The sequence below is a fragment of the Mobula hypostoma genome, chromosome 8, assembly GCF_963921235.1.
Source record: "Mobula hypostoma chromosome 8, sMobHyp1.1, whole genome shotgun sequence".
Lineage (NCBI taxonomy): Eukaryota > Metazoa > Chordata > Chondrichthyes > Myliobatiformes > Myliobatidae > Mobula > Mobula hypostoma.
In genome coordinates this window covers 64,229,283-64,249,925 of record NC_086104.1, presented here as the reverse complement: position 1 = coordinate 64,249,925, position 20,643 = coordinate 64,229,283, and the positions used below count along the sequence as shown (strand labels likewise).

Below are 20,643 nucleotides of genomic sequence, written 5' to 3'. Positions count from 1 at the left end.
TTATATTGTCCCTGTAAAATTGCAAGACCAACTGGAAGTGTAGATCAGGAAATTAACCATTCTTAATTATATGATATTAATTTGTACACTTTACCAAAGAGCATTGCTAATTTATTCATAGACATCAAAGCAGAGAACAGCTGACACATTTGGGGTCTGTGAAAGAAGTTAATTAGTATATTTCCATTTAGTTGTGATTCATAGCTCTTGCCATTGAAAGATTTTTCTAATGGAATTAAGATAAAGGAAACTGATTTATCTGTCATTATTTTATTCTCTTTTGTAAATGAGCATACATTTTGAAATGATCAGTTTCATTGGTTAAGGAAATTTAAAAAACACAGAACATAGGAAAGAACAGCACAGTGCAGAGTCTTCTACTCAGGATGTTATTCTGACCTTTTAACCCATTCCAAGATTAATCTAACCTTTCCCTCACACATAGCCCTCTATATTTCTTTCATCCATGTGCCTAAGAGTCTCTTAAATGTCTCAAATGCACCTACCCCTAGCACTACCCCTGGTGGTGCATTCAGATGTACTTAACACTCTGAGTTTTAAAAACTTGCCTCTGATATCCCACCCTCCACTTTCCTTCAAACACCTCAAAAGTATGTCCTCATATTAGCTATTACCTCCCGGGGAAGAATGCAATGACTGTCCACATCCTTCTTTTAATGAGGTGCCTAGGACTGAAGACAATATTCCAAGACTGGTTCAACTGGAATATTATAGAGCTGCAACATTACCTCATGGCTCTTGAACTCAATCCCTAAACTAATGAAAGCCAACATACTATAAACCTTCTTAACCACCTGATCGACTTGCACAGCATCTTTGATGGATTTATGGACTTGTACCTCAAGGTTCCTCTGTTCCCCCTCACCGCTAAGAATCTTGCCATTAAACCAACCTTCAAGTTCGACCTTTCTAAGTATATCACTGGATGTAACTCTACCTGCCACTTCTCAGCCCAGCTTTGTATTCTGTCAATGTCCTATTGTAATCTACGACAATCTTCTACAATATCTGCAACACCAACAACCTTTATGCCATCTGCAAATGTACTAGCCCTTTCCTTTCCTCATCCAAGTCATTTATAAAAATCACAAAGAGCAAAGTCCTAGAATGGATCCCTTGGAACATTCCTAGTCATGGACCTCCAGGATGAATATTCTCAATTTACTACCATCCTCTGCCTTCTGTGGGCAAGGCAATTCCAAATCCGCATGGCAAACTTTCCATGAATCTCTTGCTTCAGAGTTTCTTAATGAGTCTACCTTGGGGAACCTTGCAAATGCCATATTAAAATACAATACACCATATCCACTGTTTTACCTTCATCAACTTGTTTTGTCACTTCCTCAAGAACTTTATTTATCAGGTTCATGAAGCATGACCTGTCCCTCACAAAGCCATGCTGACTATCCCTAATCTGACTATGCTTCTCCAAACGCTTTAAAATCCTGTCACTAAGAATCCTCTCCAATAGTTTGCCAACCACTGATGTAAGACTCACTGGTCTATAATTCCCATTATTTCCTTTCTTGAACAAAGGAATAACATTTGCAATCCTCCAATGTTCTGACACAACCTCCATGGCCAGTGAGGATGCAAAGATCATTGCCAATTATGCAACAATCTCCTCCCTCTCCTCCTGTAGTCATCTGGGATATATCCCATCCAACCCTGGGAACTTATCTACCCTAGTGTTTTTGAAAAGTTCCAACATATCCTCTTTCTTAACCTGAACATGTTCCAGCATATTAGCCTGTTTTACACTGACCTCATGTTTGTCAAGGTCCTTCTCATTGGTGAATACCGAAACAAAGTATTCATTAAGGACCTCTCCTACCTCATCTGACGCCAGGCACATATTTTGCCTTTTATCCCAATTGCTCCTGGCCTCATCTTTCTTGAATTATTTTAAGTATCTTTTCTTCAGCTTTTTCTTCTCAATGTTTCCAAAGAAATAAAAATAGTTATCAGGTAAAGAAAGAACATTATATTAACAAAAGTGATAGAGCATAAAATCACTTTCTAAAGATGGGAAATTATTTGATCTTACAATCTTCTTCTTAAAATCAAATTGAGATCTGAACAATAAAATGAGAAACTCATGTCTAATTTTGTTAGTCTTATATTGTTGTCTTTTAATCATTTTACGCATGCCATTTTTATTATGAAGAAGATATTTAAACTTAGAATGCAGCTTTATATTTCATTAAAAAAACAATGCTCTAAAGAGAATACTGATTTTGACATCATATAGCATGAAGTAAAATAATTGTGAATGTGATATTAGCTTTCATTTGAGCCACATTACATTTAGAGTGGGTGAAATTTGGAATGCGTGGTCAGATTAGCGTAGTGGAGTATTCTCACAATACTTTAAGAAGTACATTCAAGGTGACACTTGAGAAAGCCTTTGCATAGAAGTCCACACATTGAGAACTGGGAAATGGAAGGATCTGGTTAGGTGTTTGATGGTGGGTGCAGAAGTGAATGAAAGAGCCTCTGTGTGTGCTGTATGATTCAATGACTCTACGTCCCAAAGATACAAATTCCAATTTGTGTGATGCATAGATCAGAATGTTGCACTTTATTAAACAATGACTTTTCAGAAGCACTGTTTTTTTGCTTGTATTTTTATGTGGTTTTAAGGTGCTGGACCTGATGGTGTTGAGGAGATAAAACGGCATTGTTTCTTTGCAACTATAGACTGGAATGTAAGTGCATCATGAAGGCTAACAGTTTGAATTTTTCTCTTACGAATGAAAAATACTATATGTTCCTAATCAGCTTATTTACAATTAGTACTGTTTAAAATAAAATACATGCCTTGTTTATGCTATGCAGAGTAATTTGATAGACTTTGGCTTTTGTTGTTTTTAGAGGGTCTCATGAAATGGGATAATCAGGTTGTCGTAATGCAAAGTGGTATGGGTATGAAGTATTTTCTGCAACATTCCCTAGGCCTTTAGTTCCGTGGGTTATGAGGTGACTAATGAGGCGAATGTGGGAGCTGTGGTCTGAGGTTGGATGGGGTTGTGGTGTGGGACATAGTCTGTTGCTTATAATGCATGAGCTGGTGCTTCCACTGCAAGGATTCAAGGTTCTCTGTGCTGTCCGAAATGCTGTTTTCCCTTTTGAACCATCATTAACCCATAGGTTGGCCATAAGTCATTACATTTCTTCAAGGATATTTTGAGAATATCTTTGAATCTTTTTATTTTGCCCACCTAGTAATCTTCTGCAGCGATGCCGCTTGGATCAGAGTATTTATTTTTCAGCATGTACCCAAGGAAGGTAGTTAGAGCATTGATGATGGGGATGTTGTTCTGGGAGAGGATACTGACACTGGTTTGCCTCTCCTGTTTATTTTGGCAGCATTTTGCAGTTGTAGTATTGATAGTATCTTTCTAGTGCTTTGAGGTGTCTGCTGTTGGTTGCCTAGCTTTCAGAAGAGCTTAGAAGGGCAGGGATTGTTGTTACCTGGTAGACTATGAGCTTTCTCCTCGGCTTGAGTTCTTGATCTTCCAACACACTTTTCTTCAGGTGGCCAAGTGCTGTGCCAGAGCAGTATAGGTAATAGGGAATTTCGTCACTGCCTTCACTGAGAGATTTCTCTTGAGATATGAGGGGGACGATGGGTACATTTTTCTGGATCTTATCGTGTACCTTTAGCTTGTAAGGTGCTGCTGTACAAGAGCAGTTGTCAGGGACATTTGTCTTATTGATGTTAAGTTTATAACCTATTCTATTGTAAGCTTCCATGAATGAGTTGACAATGGCTCGTATCTCAGCCTCCAAATTTGTGCACATCATTGTTCAATAGTTGAAATGTATAATAAAATGGTGGAAGCATTCAAAAGATCTGGCAGCATTTGTGGCCACAGAAGCAGGGTTTCGTCGCAGGTCAGCGAGTCAGCTCAGACTGAAGTTGAGATGTCCTTGTTCTGGAACAGGAGCATCATGGGTTTACTTTTCCTAATCGCCCAACAAGTTAGATCTCCTATAGGTGGAGTCATGTTTGAGATGATTCTGTATGAAATATTGTACAAAGCACTGAGGCAATGACTCAGACTTGCTTGAAACCAGTTTACATTGGGACTATGTACACCCACTTGTTAAAATGGGAACTTGCATCCTGCAGCTGATGTAAAATGAAAATGAATTTTTATGGATTTCCAAATTTGAGATGAGTGCTCCATTGTGTCTCTCACTTGATAGAGACCTTACAAGTCCACAATTAAAGTTGTTGTTTTGAAGTCTGTTTCAATAATCAGAAATAAATTAGTTATATAAAAAGTAACAGATTATCTTGAACTAATTTGCTAATTCTTTAAAAATTGGTAGTTTTCCAGTTAAGTTTGTCACTCACATATGGCAAAATGTTTTTTTTAATTATTTACTATTGGTAATAGTAACTTTCTAGGTGCTCACTCTGAATCTTCAGTAACTCTTTTTAACATAGTAGTGCATTGCTATAAACTTCCTTAATGAAAGTTTGCACATTCACTATCTATATATTAATATGCTTATCTATTCATACAAAAACAAAGTACTGTGGATTCGGGAAATCTGAAATAAATATAGAAATTCTTGGAATGCTCAGAACGTCAGTTATCTGTAGATAGAGAAACATAGTTACCTTTTCAACAGAACAGGAAAAAGTTAGAAAGTGAAAATATTTAAAATAGGGACAGAAAAGGGAAGTAGGGGAAAGAACAAACTTGTATTGTGGGTATTTGGCAGGGTAGATATGGAGAGGCACTTCCCTCTTGGGGATAATGTAGAACTATGGGATTACCTTTTAAGAATAAGGAGTTTCCAATTTAAAACTGAAATGTGAGCCTTTGAAACTCTATTCCTCGACAAGCAATGGAAGCCAGTTCTGAAACTTTCTGCTGGAGAGGAAGATACTCACTAAACAAGGGAGTAAAAGGTTAAAATGGGTGGATAGGACTGTAAAATTGAGATTACAACCAGATCAACCCATGGTTTTATTAAAATGTGGAGCAGTTGTAAGAGTCCAAGTAACTCCTAATTTGTTTGCTTATAATAAGGAGGTTTTGCGATAAAGTAGAAAGCCAGAATGATTGAATGAGGGGATGGTTAATGCAACAATGTTGCAAAATAAAAGAAAAGATCAGATCAAAGAAACTGAAAGTGACAGAAGCCGAATTCCCCATTAAACAACATTTTTCAATGCCTACCTTCTGACTTATCTATTCGGTTGTGTGTGGGAAGATTGATTCAGAGAAGAGCATTGGCAATTTCAATTCCAATAGATTAAGAATGATTGTAACAAAGATTTGAAACTTTAATTTCATGGATAGGAATTTTGAAACCTTTCCATAGATCATAAGCCAAGTTCACCTGGGTGTTAAGATGATATGCAGACCTGGCCTCATGGGATACGTTCCCAAGGCATTTCTATACCAAAATAAGCCTGAAATCTTTCTGGAAGCCTTTGATTTCTGGTAATTTGCAGTTCAGAGCTGTTCCCAAATAAATAAAAGAAAATAAATTAAAAACCATAATTGAACACATTAAGCGTGGAATAAATAATTAAACATATAACTTAGTTGATTTTTGTTTATTTTCCCCTTGTAACACACAACTTGAGATTTCCTTTTCTCTCCCACAGTCCAGCAATCTCCATTAAAGCAGGCTCTAAGAGTAGGTGTCTCAACTCAGTCATAGCAATGTCCTGCTCTATCACTGAGCCCTCTGTTGGGTGCAATAGGCATTGAAGCACCTGTCCCTATACCTCCTCCCTCACCACTATCCATGAACCTAAACAGACCTTCCATCTACAGAACCTTGCATTGCTAAGCAAAAGTAAATGTTGAGCATGGCTCTACTCAAAGAACTCAAAAAAAAAATAGTCTGTGGTTACACTGGAACATAAAGTGCAGTGTTTTATATCACCTTAGTGGATCATAATGGTATTAGCTTGGTACAATTATATAAGTCAGAAAGAAATTGATTCAGGCTTATACTCAAGATTACAATTTATAATTTGGACTGATGCTTTGTGGCAAGACAAAGGAATTCTCTGGCATTTGGGTTTAGTAGTAGTAGTAGTAGCCATACTTTATTGATCCCGGGGGAAATTGGTTTTCATTACAGTTGCACCATAAATAATAAGTAGTAATAGAAATAGTAACAGTAATGTTACTATTAGTAAATAGTAATAGTCATAGAAATAATAAATAGTAATAGAAAATAGTAATAAATAGTTACATAGTAATATGTAAATTATGTCAGTAAATTATGAAATAAGTCCAGGACCAGTCTATCGGTTCAGGGTGTCTGACCCTGCGAGGGAGGAGTTGTAAAGTTTGATGGCCACAGGCAGGAATGACTTCCTATGACGCTCTGTGCTGCATCTCGGTGGAATGAGTCTCTGGCTGAATGTACTCCTGTGCCCACCCAGTACATTATGTAGTGGATGGGAGACATTGACCAAGATGGCATGCAACTTGGACAGCATCCTCTTTTCAGACACCACCGTCAGAGAGTCCAGTTCCATCCCCACAACATCACTGGCCTTATGAATGAGTTTGTTGATTCTGTTGGTGTCTGCTACCCTCAGCCTGATGCCTCAGCACACAACAGCAAACATGATAGCACTGGCCACCACAGACTCGTAGAACATCCTCAGCATCGTCTGACAGATGTTAAAGGACCTCAGTCTCCTCAGGAAATAGAGACGGCTCTGACCCTTCTTGTAGACAGCCTCAGTATTCTTTGACCAGTCCAGTTTATTGTCCTTTTTTTGTGTATTGAACACCTAATTCCAACTGCCTGCAGTACTAATCTGCAAGAGCTAAATAATATAGTGATAGTAAACATGTGAATTCATAATTTAGTATAAGTATTACAATGCAAATCTATGGGACAAAGTAATTTTGGTTCTTGTGATGGCTGTGTAGTATCTCCAATAAGACAGCGCCTATTGATTTATGCACATTGACTTTGAACTGCTTGTTCCTTTATTGGGAATTGAAAGAAATCAATTTCTTAGACCAGTCCAGTTTATTGTCAATTCGTATCCCCAGGTATTTGTAATCCTCCACCATGTCCACACTGACCCCCTGGATGGAAACAGGGGTCACTGGTACCTTAGCTCTCCACAGGTCTACCACCAGCTCCTTAGTCTTTTTCACATTAAGCTGCAGATAATTCTGCTCACACCATGTGACAAAGTTTCCTACCGTAGCCCTGTACTCAACATCATCTCCCTTGCTGATGCATCCAACTATGGCAGAGTCATCCGAAAACTTCTGAAGATGACAAGACTCTGTGCAGTAGTTGAAGTCCGAGGTGTAAATGGTGAAGAGAAAGGGAGACAAGACAGTCCCCTGTGGAGCCCCAGTGCTGCTGATCACTCTGTCGGACACACAGTGTTGCAAGCACACGTACTGTGTTCTGCCAGTCAGGTAATCAAGAATCCATGATACCAGGGAAGCATCCACCTGCATCGCTGTCAGCTTCTCCCCCAGCAGAGCAGGGCGGATGGTGTTGAACACACTGGAGAAGTCAAAAAACATGACCCTTACAGTGCTCGCTGGCTTGTCCAGGTGGGCGTAGACATGGTTCAGCAGGTTGACGATGACATCCTCAACTCCTAGTCGGGGCTGGTAGGCGAACTGGAGGGGATCTAAGTGTGGCTTGACCATAGGCCGGAGCAGCTCCAGAACAGGTCTCTCCAGGGTCTTCATGATGTGGGAGAAAATGTGTTTCAACTGTGAGAGAAAGGGAACATGCAATATTTAAGTGATAAGTAGGAAGGAAAGAGCCCATAGGGATAGTCAATATAGATTTCTATTAGCATGACCAGCTTGTAACTCAGCGCTGTCAGTTTTTCTCCAATTATGTCCAAGTGCTTGTTAGAGGCAAAATTAAATGATAAAAAAGGACGATACTTTCATCGTCAGGATTGCTGACAGTGAAGGTGCATAATCACAGCTGACCTTCTGGGAAAAGAGCGTTGTTATGGCCAGGTTATTAGCAATAGATTAGCAACATAAGTATCCCTTGAGATACCAGAGTTAATTAAATACCAATTAAATCATAAGAGCCATCTGGAATCCTATATTACTAATTTCAGCCACTGCCTGATTGCAGGAAAAGAGACGGACATTTGGAGGTTGGCATAGGAATAATAAAAAGGCAATGTTAAAAAAAGGTTTAAGAAACTCCCTAACTAGTTTACAATTATCACCTTAGTAGTTTACCATTTTTCTGACACAAGGCTCCCTTTCATATGTTATTTCTCATTTGGAAATAAATGCAGTAATAAAAAATGTTTTGTTGGATTTGGCAGTATTTAACCTTGTAGTTATATAGTAGCAAACACCTTTCTGTAGCAGATACAGTATTGAATACAATTAAGGGTGAAAGTGAATTTGTTGTGAAATAAATTTAAATTTTCTCTATACAAAGTCCTACCATGCTGAAGAATGTGTATTTTAGAGATCAATTACTCTGCTGAAAATGCACTAACTGAAGTTTAATAAAAGGTATTAGCCATGGTATTCAAGAACAGCAGAAATGAAAATGTATCTTACTTAATCTTGAGTGACAAAAGTACATTATTTATCAACAGAAATTATACAGGAAGGAAATTAAACCACCGTTTAAACCAGCAGTAGGAAGACCAGAGGATACTTTCCACTTTGATCCTGAATTCACATCAAGGACACCAACAGGTTTGTGGATATTTTTTGTCAATTAATCAAACTGACCTCCACAAGGGATAATTTTGACTTCATGTGATAGTGCAAGATGGGTTTTAATGAATCTGCAGCTGCTTTATATAATGAGGACAAATGGTGCCGAACCCACAAGTTAAGACTCTTTTGTCCATTAAGTCAGTCAAGTATAAAAGTAGGCACAGTGTAAAATGGGTATCTGACACACATTTTTAAATTTCAAAAATATACTTGATTCATGACAAAAATATATAAAAGGAAGTAATATTGAAAAAAAACTATACCTTCTTGGTCAGTGCATTACATAGTGTAAACTTGAAAGAGTGAGAAAAAAAGAACACAAACAGACGGAGCACCATTGCCTTCATGTGGGCCTTCAGAGGTGATAATCTTTTTATTGTTCAAGGGGTTTTCCCACCTGACACATGTGAAGCTTTTTCTCTCTGGGTGGGTGAGTGGAAGTGACCTGATCTGAATGAGCTATGAACAGAATCTGCATCTTCATTACAGTGAACTGGTAAGGGTTACAGCAAGTGAGAGTGGATATGTCTAAAAGCCTAATATTAATTAATCCAACTGGCTAAAGACAAGGAAGAGGGTTGAAATAGCCTCAAAATAAAGCTAACCCCTTCTGTACCAGATGCAGCAATTCAGATCGATGGATTTACTATACACTGTCAGGATAGATCTGTACAGTCTCTCAAAACCAGAGGTGGGGGAATATGCCTCATGATCAACTCTTTTTGGTGCACAAATATATCGGTGCTGTCCCAGTTCTGCTCACCAGACCTGGAATATCTAGCAGTTAAGTTCCATCCTTTTCGGCTACCACGAGAGTTCTCCAGGGTCACTTTGGTAGCAGTAAATATTCCACCTCAGACCAATGGCAATCAGGCTTTAGATGATCTGAGCAATGGGATCAACATGCACAAAACAGCGCACCCTAACGCCTTCACCATCATTTTGGGAGATTTTAACCAGGCCAGTCTGAAAAAATCACTAAGCAATTACCATCAACAGATCACTTACAATACCAGAGGAAACAACACACTGGACCATTGCTACACCACCATCAAGAATGCCTACCATGCTATTCCACGCCCTCACTTCGGGAAGTCTGATCACCTGGCTGTACTTCTACTCCCTGAGTATAGGCAGAGACTGAAGACTGCAGCACCAGCAGTGAGGACCAAGAAGGTATGGACAAGGGAAGCACAGGAGCACCTACAGGACTGCTTTGAATCGGTGGAATGGACTGTATTCAGGGATTCATCTTCGAATCTGGATGAGTATGCTGCAGTTGTTACCGACTTCATTAAAACCTGTGTGGATGAGTGTGTGGTCTACAAAGATTTACTGTACATTCCCAAACCAAAAGCTGTGGATGAACTAGGAGGTATATCATCTGCTGAAGGCTAGATCTGTGGCATTCAAGTCTGGCGACCCAGGCCTGTACCAGAAAACCAGGTATGATTTGTGGAGGGCTAATTTAAGGGCATAGAGACAATTTCGAATGAGGTTGGAGGCGACATCGGATGCATGGCAACTCTGGCAGGGTTTACAAGACATTACTTCCTACAAAACAAAACCCATTAGCATGAATGGCAGTGATGCTACACTACCAGATGAACTTAACGCATTCTATGCACACTTTGAAAGGGAGAACACAACTACAGCTGTGAAGATCCCTACTGCACCTGATGACCTTGTGATCTCTGTCTCAGAGGCTGATGTTAGACTGGCTTTAAAGAGAGTGAACCCTCACAAGGGAGAAGGTCCTGATGCAGTACTTGGTAAGGCTCTGAAAACCTGTGCCAACCAGCTAATGGGAATATTCAAGGACATTTTCAATCTCTCACTGCTACGGCAGAAGACCCATGTGCTTCAAAAAAGCAACAATTATATCAGTGCCTAAGAAGAATAATGTGAGCTGCCTTAATGACTATCGCCCGGTAGCACCCACATCGACAGTGATGAAATGCTTTGAGAGGTTGGTCATGACTGATCTGAACTCCTGCCTCAGCAAGGACCTGGACCCATTGCAATTTGCCCATCGCCACAATAGGTCAACAGCAGATGCAATCTCAATGGCTCTCCACACGGCTTTGGACCACCTGGACAACACAAAACTCATGTCAGGATGCTGTTCATCGACTACATACAGCTCAGCATTTAATACCATCATTTCCACAATCCTGACTGAGAAGTTGCAGAACCTGGGCCTCTTTACCTCCCTCCGCAATTGGATCCTCGATTTCCTAACCAGAAGACTACAGTCTGTGCGGACTGGTGATAACAGCTCCCCCTCATTGACGATTACCACTGGTGCACCTCAGGGGTGTGTGCTTAGCCCACTGCTCTACCCTCTGTATACACATGACTGGGTGGCTTGGCATAACTCAAATGCCATTGATAAATTTGCTGATGATACAACCATTATTGATAGAATCTCAGGTGGTGACGAGAGGGCGTACAGGAGTGAGATATACCAACTAGTGGAGTGGTGCCACAGCAACAACCTGGCACTCAACGTCAGTAAGACAAAAGAGCTGATTGTGGACTTCAGGAAGGGTAAGACGAAGGAACACATACCAATCCTCATAGAGGAATCAGAAGTGGAGAGTGAGCAGTTTCAAGTTCCTGGGTGTCAAGATCTCTGAGGATCTAACCTGGTCCCAACATATCAATGTAGTTATAAATAAGGCAAGACCGTGGCTATACTTCATTAGGAGTTTGAAAAGATTTGGCATGTCAACAAATACACTCAAAAACTTCTATAGATGTACCGTGGAGAGCATTCTGACAGGCTGCATCACTGTCTGGTATGAGGGGAGCTACTGCACAGGACCAAAAGAAGCTGCAGAGGGTTGTAAATTTAGTCAGCTCCATCTTGGGTACTAGCCTACAAAGTATCCAGGACATCTTCAGGGAGTGGTGTCTCAGAAAGGCAGTGTCCATTATTAAGGACCTCCAGCACCAAGGGCATGCCCTTTTCTCACTGTTACCATCAGGAAGGAGGTACAGAAGCCTGAAGAGACACACTCAGTGATTCAGGAACAGCTTCTTCCTCTCTGCCATCTGGTTCCTAAATGGACATTGAACCCTTGGACACCACGTCACTTTTTTTAATATGCAGTATTTTTGTTTTTTAACACGTTTTTTAATCTATTCAATATACGTATACTGTAATTGATTTACTTATTTATTATTATCATTTTTTATTTTATTTATTTTTTCTCTTCTATATTATGTATTGCATTGAACTGCTGCTGCTAAGTTAACACATTTCACGTCACATGCTGGTGATAATAAATCTGATTCTGATTCTGATTCCATACCAACGGACATCCATAAATTATATGTATAAGTAGACCTGGATGCAGTGTTTCTGTGGTAGAGTAAATATCTTGAACAGCACAGAAGAGCTGCAACAAAGAGAACAAATGTTGCATTGTACCAGTGGATATTTCCAATATTAACAAACTCATGGAGACATCTAGTGTCAGCACAAAGCCCAACTTGACAGTTAGATCAGTGCTGAATGACAGTTAGGCATAATGTACCTCTGTTTGTAATTCTAATCCAACAATGTTGCCTTTGCATCCCTGGTAACCACTAAGAAAATCTGCTCTGATGTATTGTCAGTAATTCTCATGTACATGTATAGATATTTTTAAAATTCCTGTACAAAAAAAATCACTTGTACTCTTTCAGAAAGTAATCGGATGTGTTTCAGTTCGGCACTTTCTCATTAATTGTATTAACTCACAGGTTTAATGGCTATAAAATATCTTTCAAATACTCATTCACTTTCACACTCCTCATTCTGTGCCCAGCGCCTGCTCTCTCTCAGCTGTGGCTAAATTGACAGAAATGGTCCGCTCAGAGGCCTCTAACCCCAGTGTAATGGAGTAACCACTGGGTGTACATTGTTAACTACGGTCATATTCACCTGGGTGGAAGGTAAACTCGAGTGGATTTCGGCATGTATTATATATTAATCTTTGTAAGGCAATGTGTTTTGGAATTCAAATGAACACTCCAGCTCAACCAAAAAAAAATCAGTACTAATAAGAATATGGAGGGCTTTTGGGTGTAAGCCCAATCTGTGGTGTTTGCTGACTTCATGCAGGACAATCATGGATGTTTTGCCAACCAACACTTGCTAATTTTCTCATTCTTTGGAGCAATTATATATACTTCAAGGTTGTTAGGAAACAGTATTTGTTGGCAATCTGCCAAAGTAAATTATGCAGTTTATCTGAATTATAACAAACATTTAACAAAATTCGAAATAGTCCTGGTTGACATTGCACAAAAAAAGGGTGATCTCATTACTTCAGTGTTTTAATGTGACCATGCATCCTTTTGTTGTGAGGAAATGCTTTGAAACCGTTTCTGTCTTTTTGGCCCAGTTAATGAAGTTAATATAATAACTTAATCGAACCAATTGGAATGAAACTATTTGAAACAGTAAGGTAGTAGAGACCAAAGTCATGCTTTTAATTTTAAGGTACGTAACTAACTGAAAGCAGCAACGTATGCATGATCTGAAATTGGAAAAACTTCAGTCAAGCAACCGACCTCTTCCTTCTTCTCTTCGAAATGCTGTCTGTGAAATAGATTTCAGACTAAAGCATGATGGTTAACAGCTGAATGAAACTGGAGGAAAATCTTTCTAGGGACAGGATTGTGTAGAATCTCATAGTTCTTGAACACATGAAAGCCAACAAATTTTCTACCAGGAATAATCAAATTATGTTTGTCAATGCTAATGGTTTAATTTTTGCATTATTTTGTTTATTTATTTTATTCTGGATTTGGTCTGCAATGGTAGAGACACTTCAATTAGCCCCAGGTTAAGAAGAAAAGTGACAACTATGGAGCTATCTTAAAATACCTAATATTGTGAATATTCCTGAATATGACTGTATCGCCACCCACAGCTCTAATCTGCTAATTTGCCAATGACACTGCATTGATTGGCCTAATCTCAAACAATAAGGAGGTGGTTTACAGGAAAGAAATCATCTCTCTGACACAGTGGTGACAAGAAAACAACCTCTTCCTCAATGTCGCAAAAACAAAGGAGCTGCTTGTGGATTACAGGAGGAATGGAGATGGGCTAACCCCTATTGACATCAATGGATCTGGAGTTGAGAGGGTAAACAGCTTTAAGTTCCTCAGCATCCACATCACCGAGGACCTCACGTGGTCTGTGCACACCAGCACACAACAGTGCCTCTTTCACCGCAGACTGTTGAGGAAGTTTGGTATGGGCCCCCAAATCCTAAGAACTTTCTACAGGGGCACAATTGAGAGCATCCCAACTGGCTGCATCACTGCCTGGTAAGGGGACTGTACCTCCCTTAATCGCAGGATTCTGCAGAGAGTAGTGCGGACAGCCCAGCACATCTGTAGTTGTGAACTTCACCTGCTTCAGGACGTTTACAAAGACAGGTGTGAAAAAGTGGCCTGAAGGATCATTGGTGACCCGAGCCACCTCAACCACAATCTATTCCAGCTGCTACCATCCAGGAAATGGTACAGCAGCATAAAAGCCAGGACCAACAGGCTCCAGGACAACTTCTTCCATCAAGCCATCAGACTGATTACCTCACGCTGATTTGAGTGTACTCTATATTACATTGACTGTTCTACTTATTATAAGTTATTATAAATTACAATGATTGCACATTTAGATGGAAATGTAACATAACGATTTTTGCTCCTCATGTATGTGAAGGGTATAAGAAATAAAGTCAATTCAATTCAAATTCAAGAAGCAGAATTGGTTGTAATTGTGAATTCTTTCACTGGTCAGTAGTTTACTAACATTTCCCATCAAGTCATTATCAGCCACTTAAATGAGGTAAGGATAACAATTTGCGACCTTCCTCTGTTCCTTGCCAAGAAATGTACTACCGTACATAGCTTTACACTGAATTGTATCTACTGCCTTATCTGAATAATCAATTACCCTGTACATTGTTGTTTATTATAGACACCTGAGATGAAATATATCATGACACCTCACAGGCCAATCTCCTGGCTGGTTTATACATAGGAAATCAGACCTGGTCCAGGCATAAACTCCAAGCACAAAAAGATGATCTTTGTTTGTCATTGATGCTGGGAAACATGCAGTGAAATGTGTCATTGTGTGTTAACGACTAGTGCAGTCTGAGGATGTGCCGGGGGCTGTCCTCAAGTGTCATCATGTTTCCTGCACCAACGTATCAGCTCCACAACTAACAAATCCATGGTTGCATGGTGGGTAGCACGATGCTGTTACAACTCAGGGTGTTGGAATGTGGAGTTCAATCCCAGTGGCCTCTGTACATCCTCCCCATGGACTGCGTGGGTTTTGTGATGGTGCTCCAGTTTCTTCCCACAGTCCAAAGCTGTACTGAGTGGGTTAATTGGTCACTGTAAATTGTCACTTGATTAGGTTAGGATTATATCGGGGTTGTCGGTGGTTGCTGGGCAACACAGCTTGTAGGGATGGAAGGGCCTAATCCACGCTATATAAGTAAATAAATAACCTATTCTAATCTGTATGTCTCTGGAATATGGGAGGAAACTGGAGCACCCAGAGGAAACCCATAGAGTCTTGAGGGAATGTACAGACTCCTTAAAGACAGTGACCAGAATTGAAATCCAATCACTGGCGCCTTAAAGCATTATACCAGCCACTACATGACTGTGCTGCACTTTTATTCATATCCTGCTGACGTGTAAAATATCCAATCCCTCCAACTCCTTCTTTCTAATCACCTGTCTCCCACATTTGTATCCCCTTCTATGCCACAAACTTTAAATTGCAGAACAAAACTTTTCTAAACACCTTACATCTGAGATTCGAACACCATATTGCACGGTCTGACCCAAAACTGAATGGAGAATTAAAACAGAGCAGATGCTAGAATGTGATACAACACCAGATACACTGGAGGAACTCAGCGTCAGGCAGCATCTATGGAGGGAAGTCAACATTTGGCATCAAGATCTTTCATCTGAACTGAAAGATAGAAAAAGAAAGGTTACCTGCAAATACAAGAAACAGACAGGAATCACAAAGAATCTGCAGCAGAATAATTCCATTATGGAGACGCTGAGCAGGATAGAATTTCACTCTAAAATTGATTATGTGGAGGGTGGTAGCTGTTGCAACTTTCTTGAATTTTCAGATGTTCTTGGATGACAGTAATTCTGTGCAGACAATGTAAGTTAACTGGCCTTCCTGGTCCTTACAGGTTTTCTTTAAATGTTAAACATGAGGAAATCTGCAGATGTTGAAAATCCAAAGCAACACATAAAATGCTGGAGGATTCAACTTTGCCTCTAATTTCCACCCTGCCCTTAAATTCACTTAGTCCATCTCGGATACCTCCTTCCCTTTCTCGATCTTTCTGTCTTCATCTCTGGAGACAAACTGTCAACCAACATCTATTATAAACCTACTGAATCCCATGGTTATCTCAACTATATTTCTTCCCACGCTATCTTCTGTAAAAATGCTATTCCCTTTTTTTCAGTTTCTTTGCCTCCGCCACATCTGTTGCCAAGACACAACTTTCTGTTCCAGGACATCAGAGATGTCCTCCTTCAAAGAATATGGTTTCCCTCCCTCCACTATTGATGTTTCCCTCGCCCACATCTCCTCCATTTCTTGAACATCTGCGTTCACTCTTTCTTCCTGCCAATTTAACAGTGATAGAGTTCCTCTTGACTTTACCTACCACCCCATCAGCCTCCATATCCAACACATCACTCTCCACAACCTGTGCCATCTCCAAAGGGATCCTACCACCAAACATATCTTTACCCTCCCCCCTCACAGGATCACCATGATTCCCTTGTCCATTCGTCCCTCTCCACTAAACTCCCACCTGGCACCTATTCCTGCAAGTGGCCTAAGTGCTGTACCTGCCCATTCACCTACTCACCTCCTCGCTTACCTCCATTTAGGGCCCCAACCCATCATTCCAGGTGAGACAACACTTCACCTGTGAATCTGTTGGGTCATCTATTGTGTCCAGTGCTCCCGTTGTGATCTCCTCTATATGGTAGGCCCATCATAAATTGGGGGTCTGCTTTGTCAAGCACCTCGGCTCCAACCGCCAAAAGCCGAACTTCCCAGTGGCCAAACATTTTAATTCGGATTCCCATTTCCCAATCTGACATGTCGGTCCATGGCCTCCTCTTGTGCCAAAATTAGGCTTCCCTCAGGGTGGAGGTGCTATGCCTTCTATCCATCTGAGTAGCCTCCAACCTGATGGCATGAATATCGATTTCTCCTTCTGGTAAAAAAAACCCCACTTCCTCTATTCCCCACTCTGACCTCTTACCTCTTCTCACCTGCCTATTACTCCCCCCTCCAGTAAACTAATTTACCTCCCTCCCTGCACTCCTCTATTCCCCACTCAGGCCTTTTACCTCTTCTCACCTGCCTATTACTTACCCTTGGGTCCTCTCCTCCTTCCCTTTCTCCTATCGGCCACTCTCCTCTTTTCTCAGATTCCTTCTTCTCCAGTCCTTGACCTTTCCCCCCTACCTGGCTTCATCTAACGCCTTCCAGCTAGACTCTCTCCCCACCCCCTACCTTTTTATTCTGGCACCTTCCTCCTTCCTGATGAAAGGTCTCTGCCCGGAACATCGACTCTTTAATCCTTTCCATAGATACTGCATGACCTGCTGAGCTCCTCCAGTACTTTATGTGTGTTTTTCTCTTTAAGTGCCATTTCTTCCTTCATTGCCCCTTCACATTAACACGTAGACTCACAATTTGGGAACCCTGCTGAAAACCAGAGCAAGATAAGCTTCTCTATCACTGTTTTTCATTCTAATGACTCCGTCAACCATACAGCTTAACTATTGCTTGCCTTAGCACATCAGCAGGGGCACAATTATATGAAAGACAAGTATCAGTTCAAGCTAGCCTGAATTGCTCAAAACCTGTCTGCAAAAGAGCAGATGCATTGCAGTTGCAAGAAATGGTGAAAGTAATTGTGGAGGTGATGATGACTCAGCAAACGAGTGATGGACCAGCACAGCAGTCTTTAGGGGCTGTTTGCTGCACTAGAAGCCTTGGTGGAGAGAACAGAGAGATTTCTATGCACTTATGCACAGGAGGTGTTCCCAGCAGGAAGAGCTCAAGTGGGATCAGTTCTAAATGGATCGTTGTAGAGTTATTTATGTGGAGATACATAGCTGACAGGGCTGCTGTAACAGGCACTTGACATGAACCCGAGCCTCCTTTGTTATAGAGAAACCTGCTGTGTGTCCCTGCCTTCTCTACTTTGCTTGCTGTTGTCCAGGAACCTGGCCTGAATCCATCAATGAAAGAATTGAGCAGGGGCTGTTTGTGTGGGCTGCTATTGGGCAAATTCCAAGCACATTAAACAACACTTACTGGCACGCTTCTCTTCCTCCTGCAGGACAAGCACAGTAGGGTGCCATAGCAGCTAACCGTGGCAGGCCAGACAGATGTACAGTAGCTGCTTCACAAATAATGTAGCTGTTTTGTTGCTGTCAGTGATCTGAGACCACTGAGCGTGGTTGTATGCACACACCCATCTTCCTCTTCGCATCTCGTGTTTTAAGATTTGCAGGCTGAAGTTTTGTGTAAACATGAGCCCTCATCTTTCCTCTTCCTTCATCACTACTGTACCCTCATGCCTGTCTCCTCTTAGATATGCAGGAACTAAGAATAACCAATTATAAAAGAAATATGTAGTCCATTGAGCACTGACAAAATCATATACATGAACACACTTAGAGTGCTATTACTGTTAAAATCTACAACATCAAATTGACCTTATCAGATTCTGTTTCAAACTGCAGTTTGCTGTTTACTCACGATTTAGTCACACTGAATAAGGTGATTGAGGCACTGTAAGGGAGCTTGCCACGATCTGCCATTATGTTGTGGAGGGAGCAGGAAAAAAAGAGGAATGAGAGAAGTTGTTCTGTTCCCCATGTATTTGCTACTATGAGGATAGAAGGAAAGGCTGGGGATGGATAGCCAAAATGTTGGAGTGGAAGGCAGGGAATGCAGGAAAAAGCAGTAACATTTCACTGATAAAGAGATTCTTTAATCAGAATCAGAATCAGGTTTATTATCACTGGCATGTGTCGTGAAATTTGTTAACTTAGCAGTCACAATTCAATGCAATACATAATCTAGAAGAAGAAAAAAATATTAAGTAAGTCAATTACAGTATACATATATTGAATAGATTAAAAATTGTGCAAAAAACAAATGATATATATTTAAAAAGTGAGGTTGTGTCTAAGGGTTCAATGTCCATTTAGGAATCGGATGGCAGAGGGGAAGAAGCGGTTCGTGAATCGCTGATTGTGTGCCTTCAGGCTTCTGTATCTCCTACCTGAAGGTAACTGTGAGAAAAGGGCATGCCCTGGGTGCTGGAGGTCCTTAATAATGGACGCTGTCTTTCTGAGACACCGCTCCCTGAAGATGTCTTGGGTACTTTGTAGGCTAGTACCCAAGATGGAGCCCACTAAATTTACAACCCTCTGCAGCTTCTTTCGGTCCTGTGCAGTAGCTGCCCTCGTACCAGACAGTGATACAGCCTGTCAGAATGCTCTCCATGGTACATCTATAGAAGTTTTTGAGTGCATTTGTTGACATACCAAATCTCTTCAAACTGCTAATGAAGTATATGTTGGGACCAGGTTAGGTCCTCATAGATCTTGGAACTGCTCACTCTCTCCACTCCTGATCCCTCTATGAGGGTTAGTAGGTGTTCCTTCGACTTACCCTTCTGGAAGTCCACAAACAGCTCTTTCGTCTTACTGACATTGAGTGCAAGGTTGTTGCTACGGCACCGCTCCACTAGGTGGCATATCTCACTCCTGTACACCCTCTCGTCACCATCTGAGATTCTACCAACAATGGTTATATCATCAGCCAATTTATAAATGGTTTTTGAGCTATGCCTAGCCACACACAGTCGTGGGTATAGAGAGAGCAGAGCTGTGGGCTAAGCACCAATGTTGATCATCAGCGAGGAGGAGATAGTCATCAGGATAGTCAACATTTTCTGCTGGTCATGTGAGAAAAGTAAAGGCTGTTTTGCCTATCTAGTGTTTGGGTAATGGATAATTTGATGTGGCTGGAAAAGAAGCCTAGAAAGTGATGTTGTAAAGTCAATGGCAATATAGAGAAGGTCTTACTTAGAAAGTATGAGGAGTTAGATGTAAAATTAAAACTTTGGGCCTTCATGGTATGAATCTCAGGAATATCACTGGAGCTACCTGCAACATGGGTTTAGGACTAACAAGCCCACAAAATGAATGTGTGCCTGAAGAATCGGTGTGTGAGGAGGAGAGCCACCAGCTCTGAGACAGGAAGGAGTTGTATGGGGTGACGGGTGGGACCTGGGTACCAGCTGAAGGACTGTGGAGAGGTAGGTGGGAAAGGTCAAGGGCTGGAGAAGAAGGAATCCGAGAATTTTCAAACAGGATAGTTGGGGATGCCTCAGACAGAAATAAAAATAATTGTTAAAGGAACATAAAGGCAACAAAAGGGATGGGAATGAAGTCCACATCATAGATCATTAAAGACATTACGTATCTCTGAATATCTGATAACATTCAGGAAATAATAATACAATAACTGATAGAAGTACAATGTAAAACAGTGTACAATAGGTTAAGAATTGTATGATAAACACTCACAAGGTTAAAGGCAGGATGATGTCTATTGTTCAAATCAGAGTTCTATAAATTATTGCTCATGTCATTACAAAGCAAAAAACTTGTTAAAATGTGATGTAATGCTAATTACTGACATCTGGCAACTGACTGGGCATGAGTGTGGGTAAATATTCAAGATAAAAAGCTTATTGTAAAAGCAAAAGGGTACAGTTGAATAAGAGGGATCAAGCAGTGG

The 20,643-nt window shown here is 40.7% G+C and overlaps 1 protein-coding gene across 1 annotated transcript in view; it reads left to right on the top strand.

The window, feature by feature from the left end:
* The window catches only part of rps6ka2 (ribosomal protein S6 kinase, polypeptide 2), a 136,907-nt gene that overhangs the window by 83,512 nt on the left and 32,752 nt on the right, over window positions 1-20,643 (top strand). Inside the window, exons 11-12 of the mRNA XM_063055994.1 lie at window positions 2,665-2,729; window positions 8,621-8,723. Coding sequence (XP_062912064.1) covers window positions 2,665-2,729; window positions 8,621-8,723 — 168 coding nt within the window. The remainder of the gene's footprint in view (window positions 1-2,664; window positions 2,730-8,620; window positions 8,724-20,643) is intronic.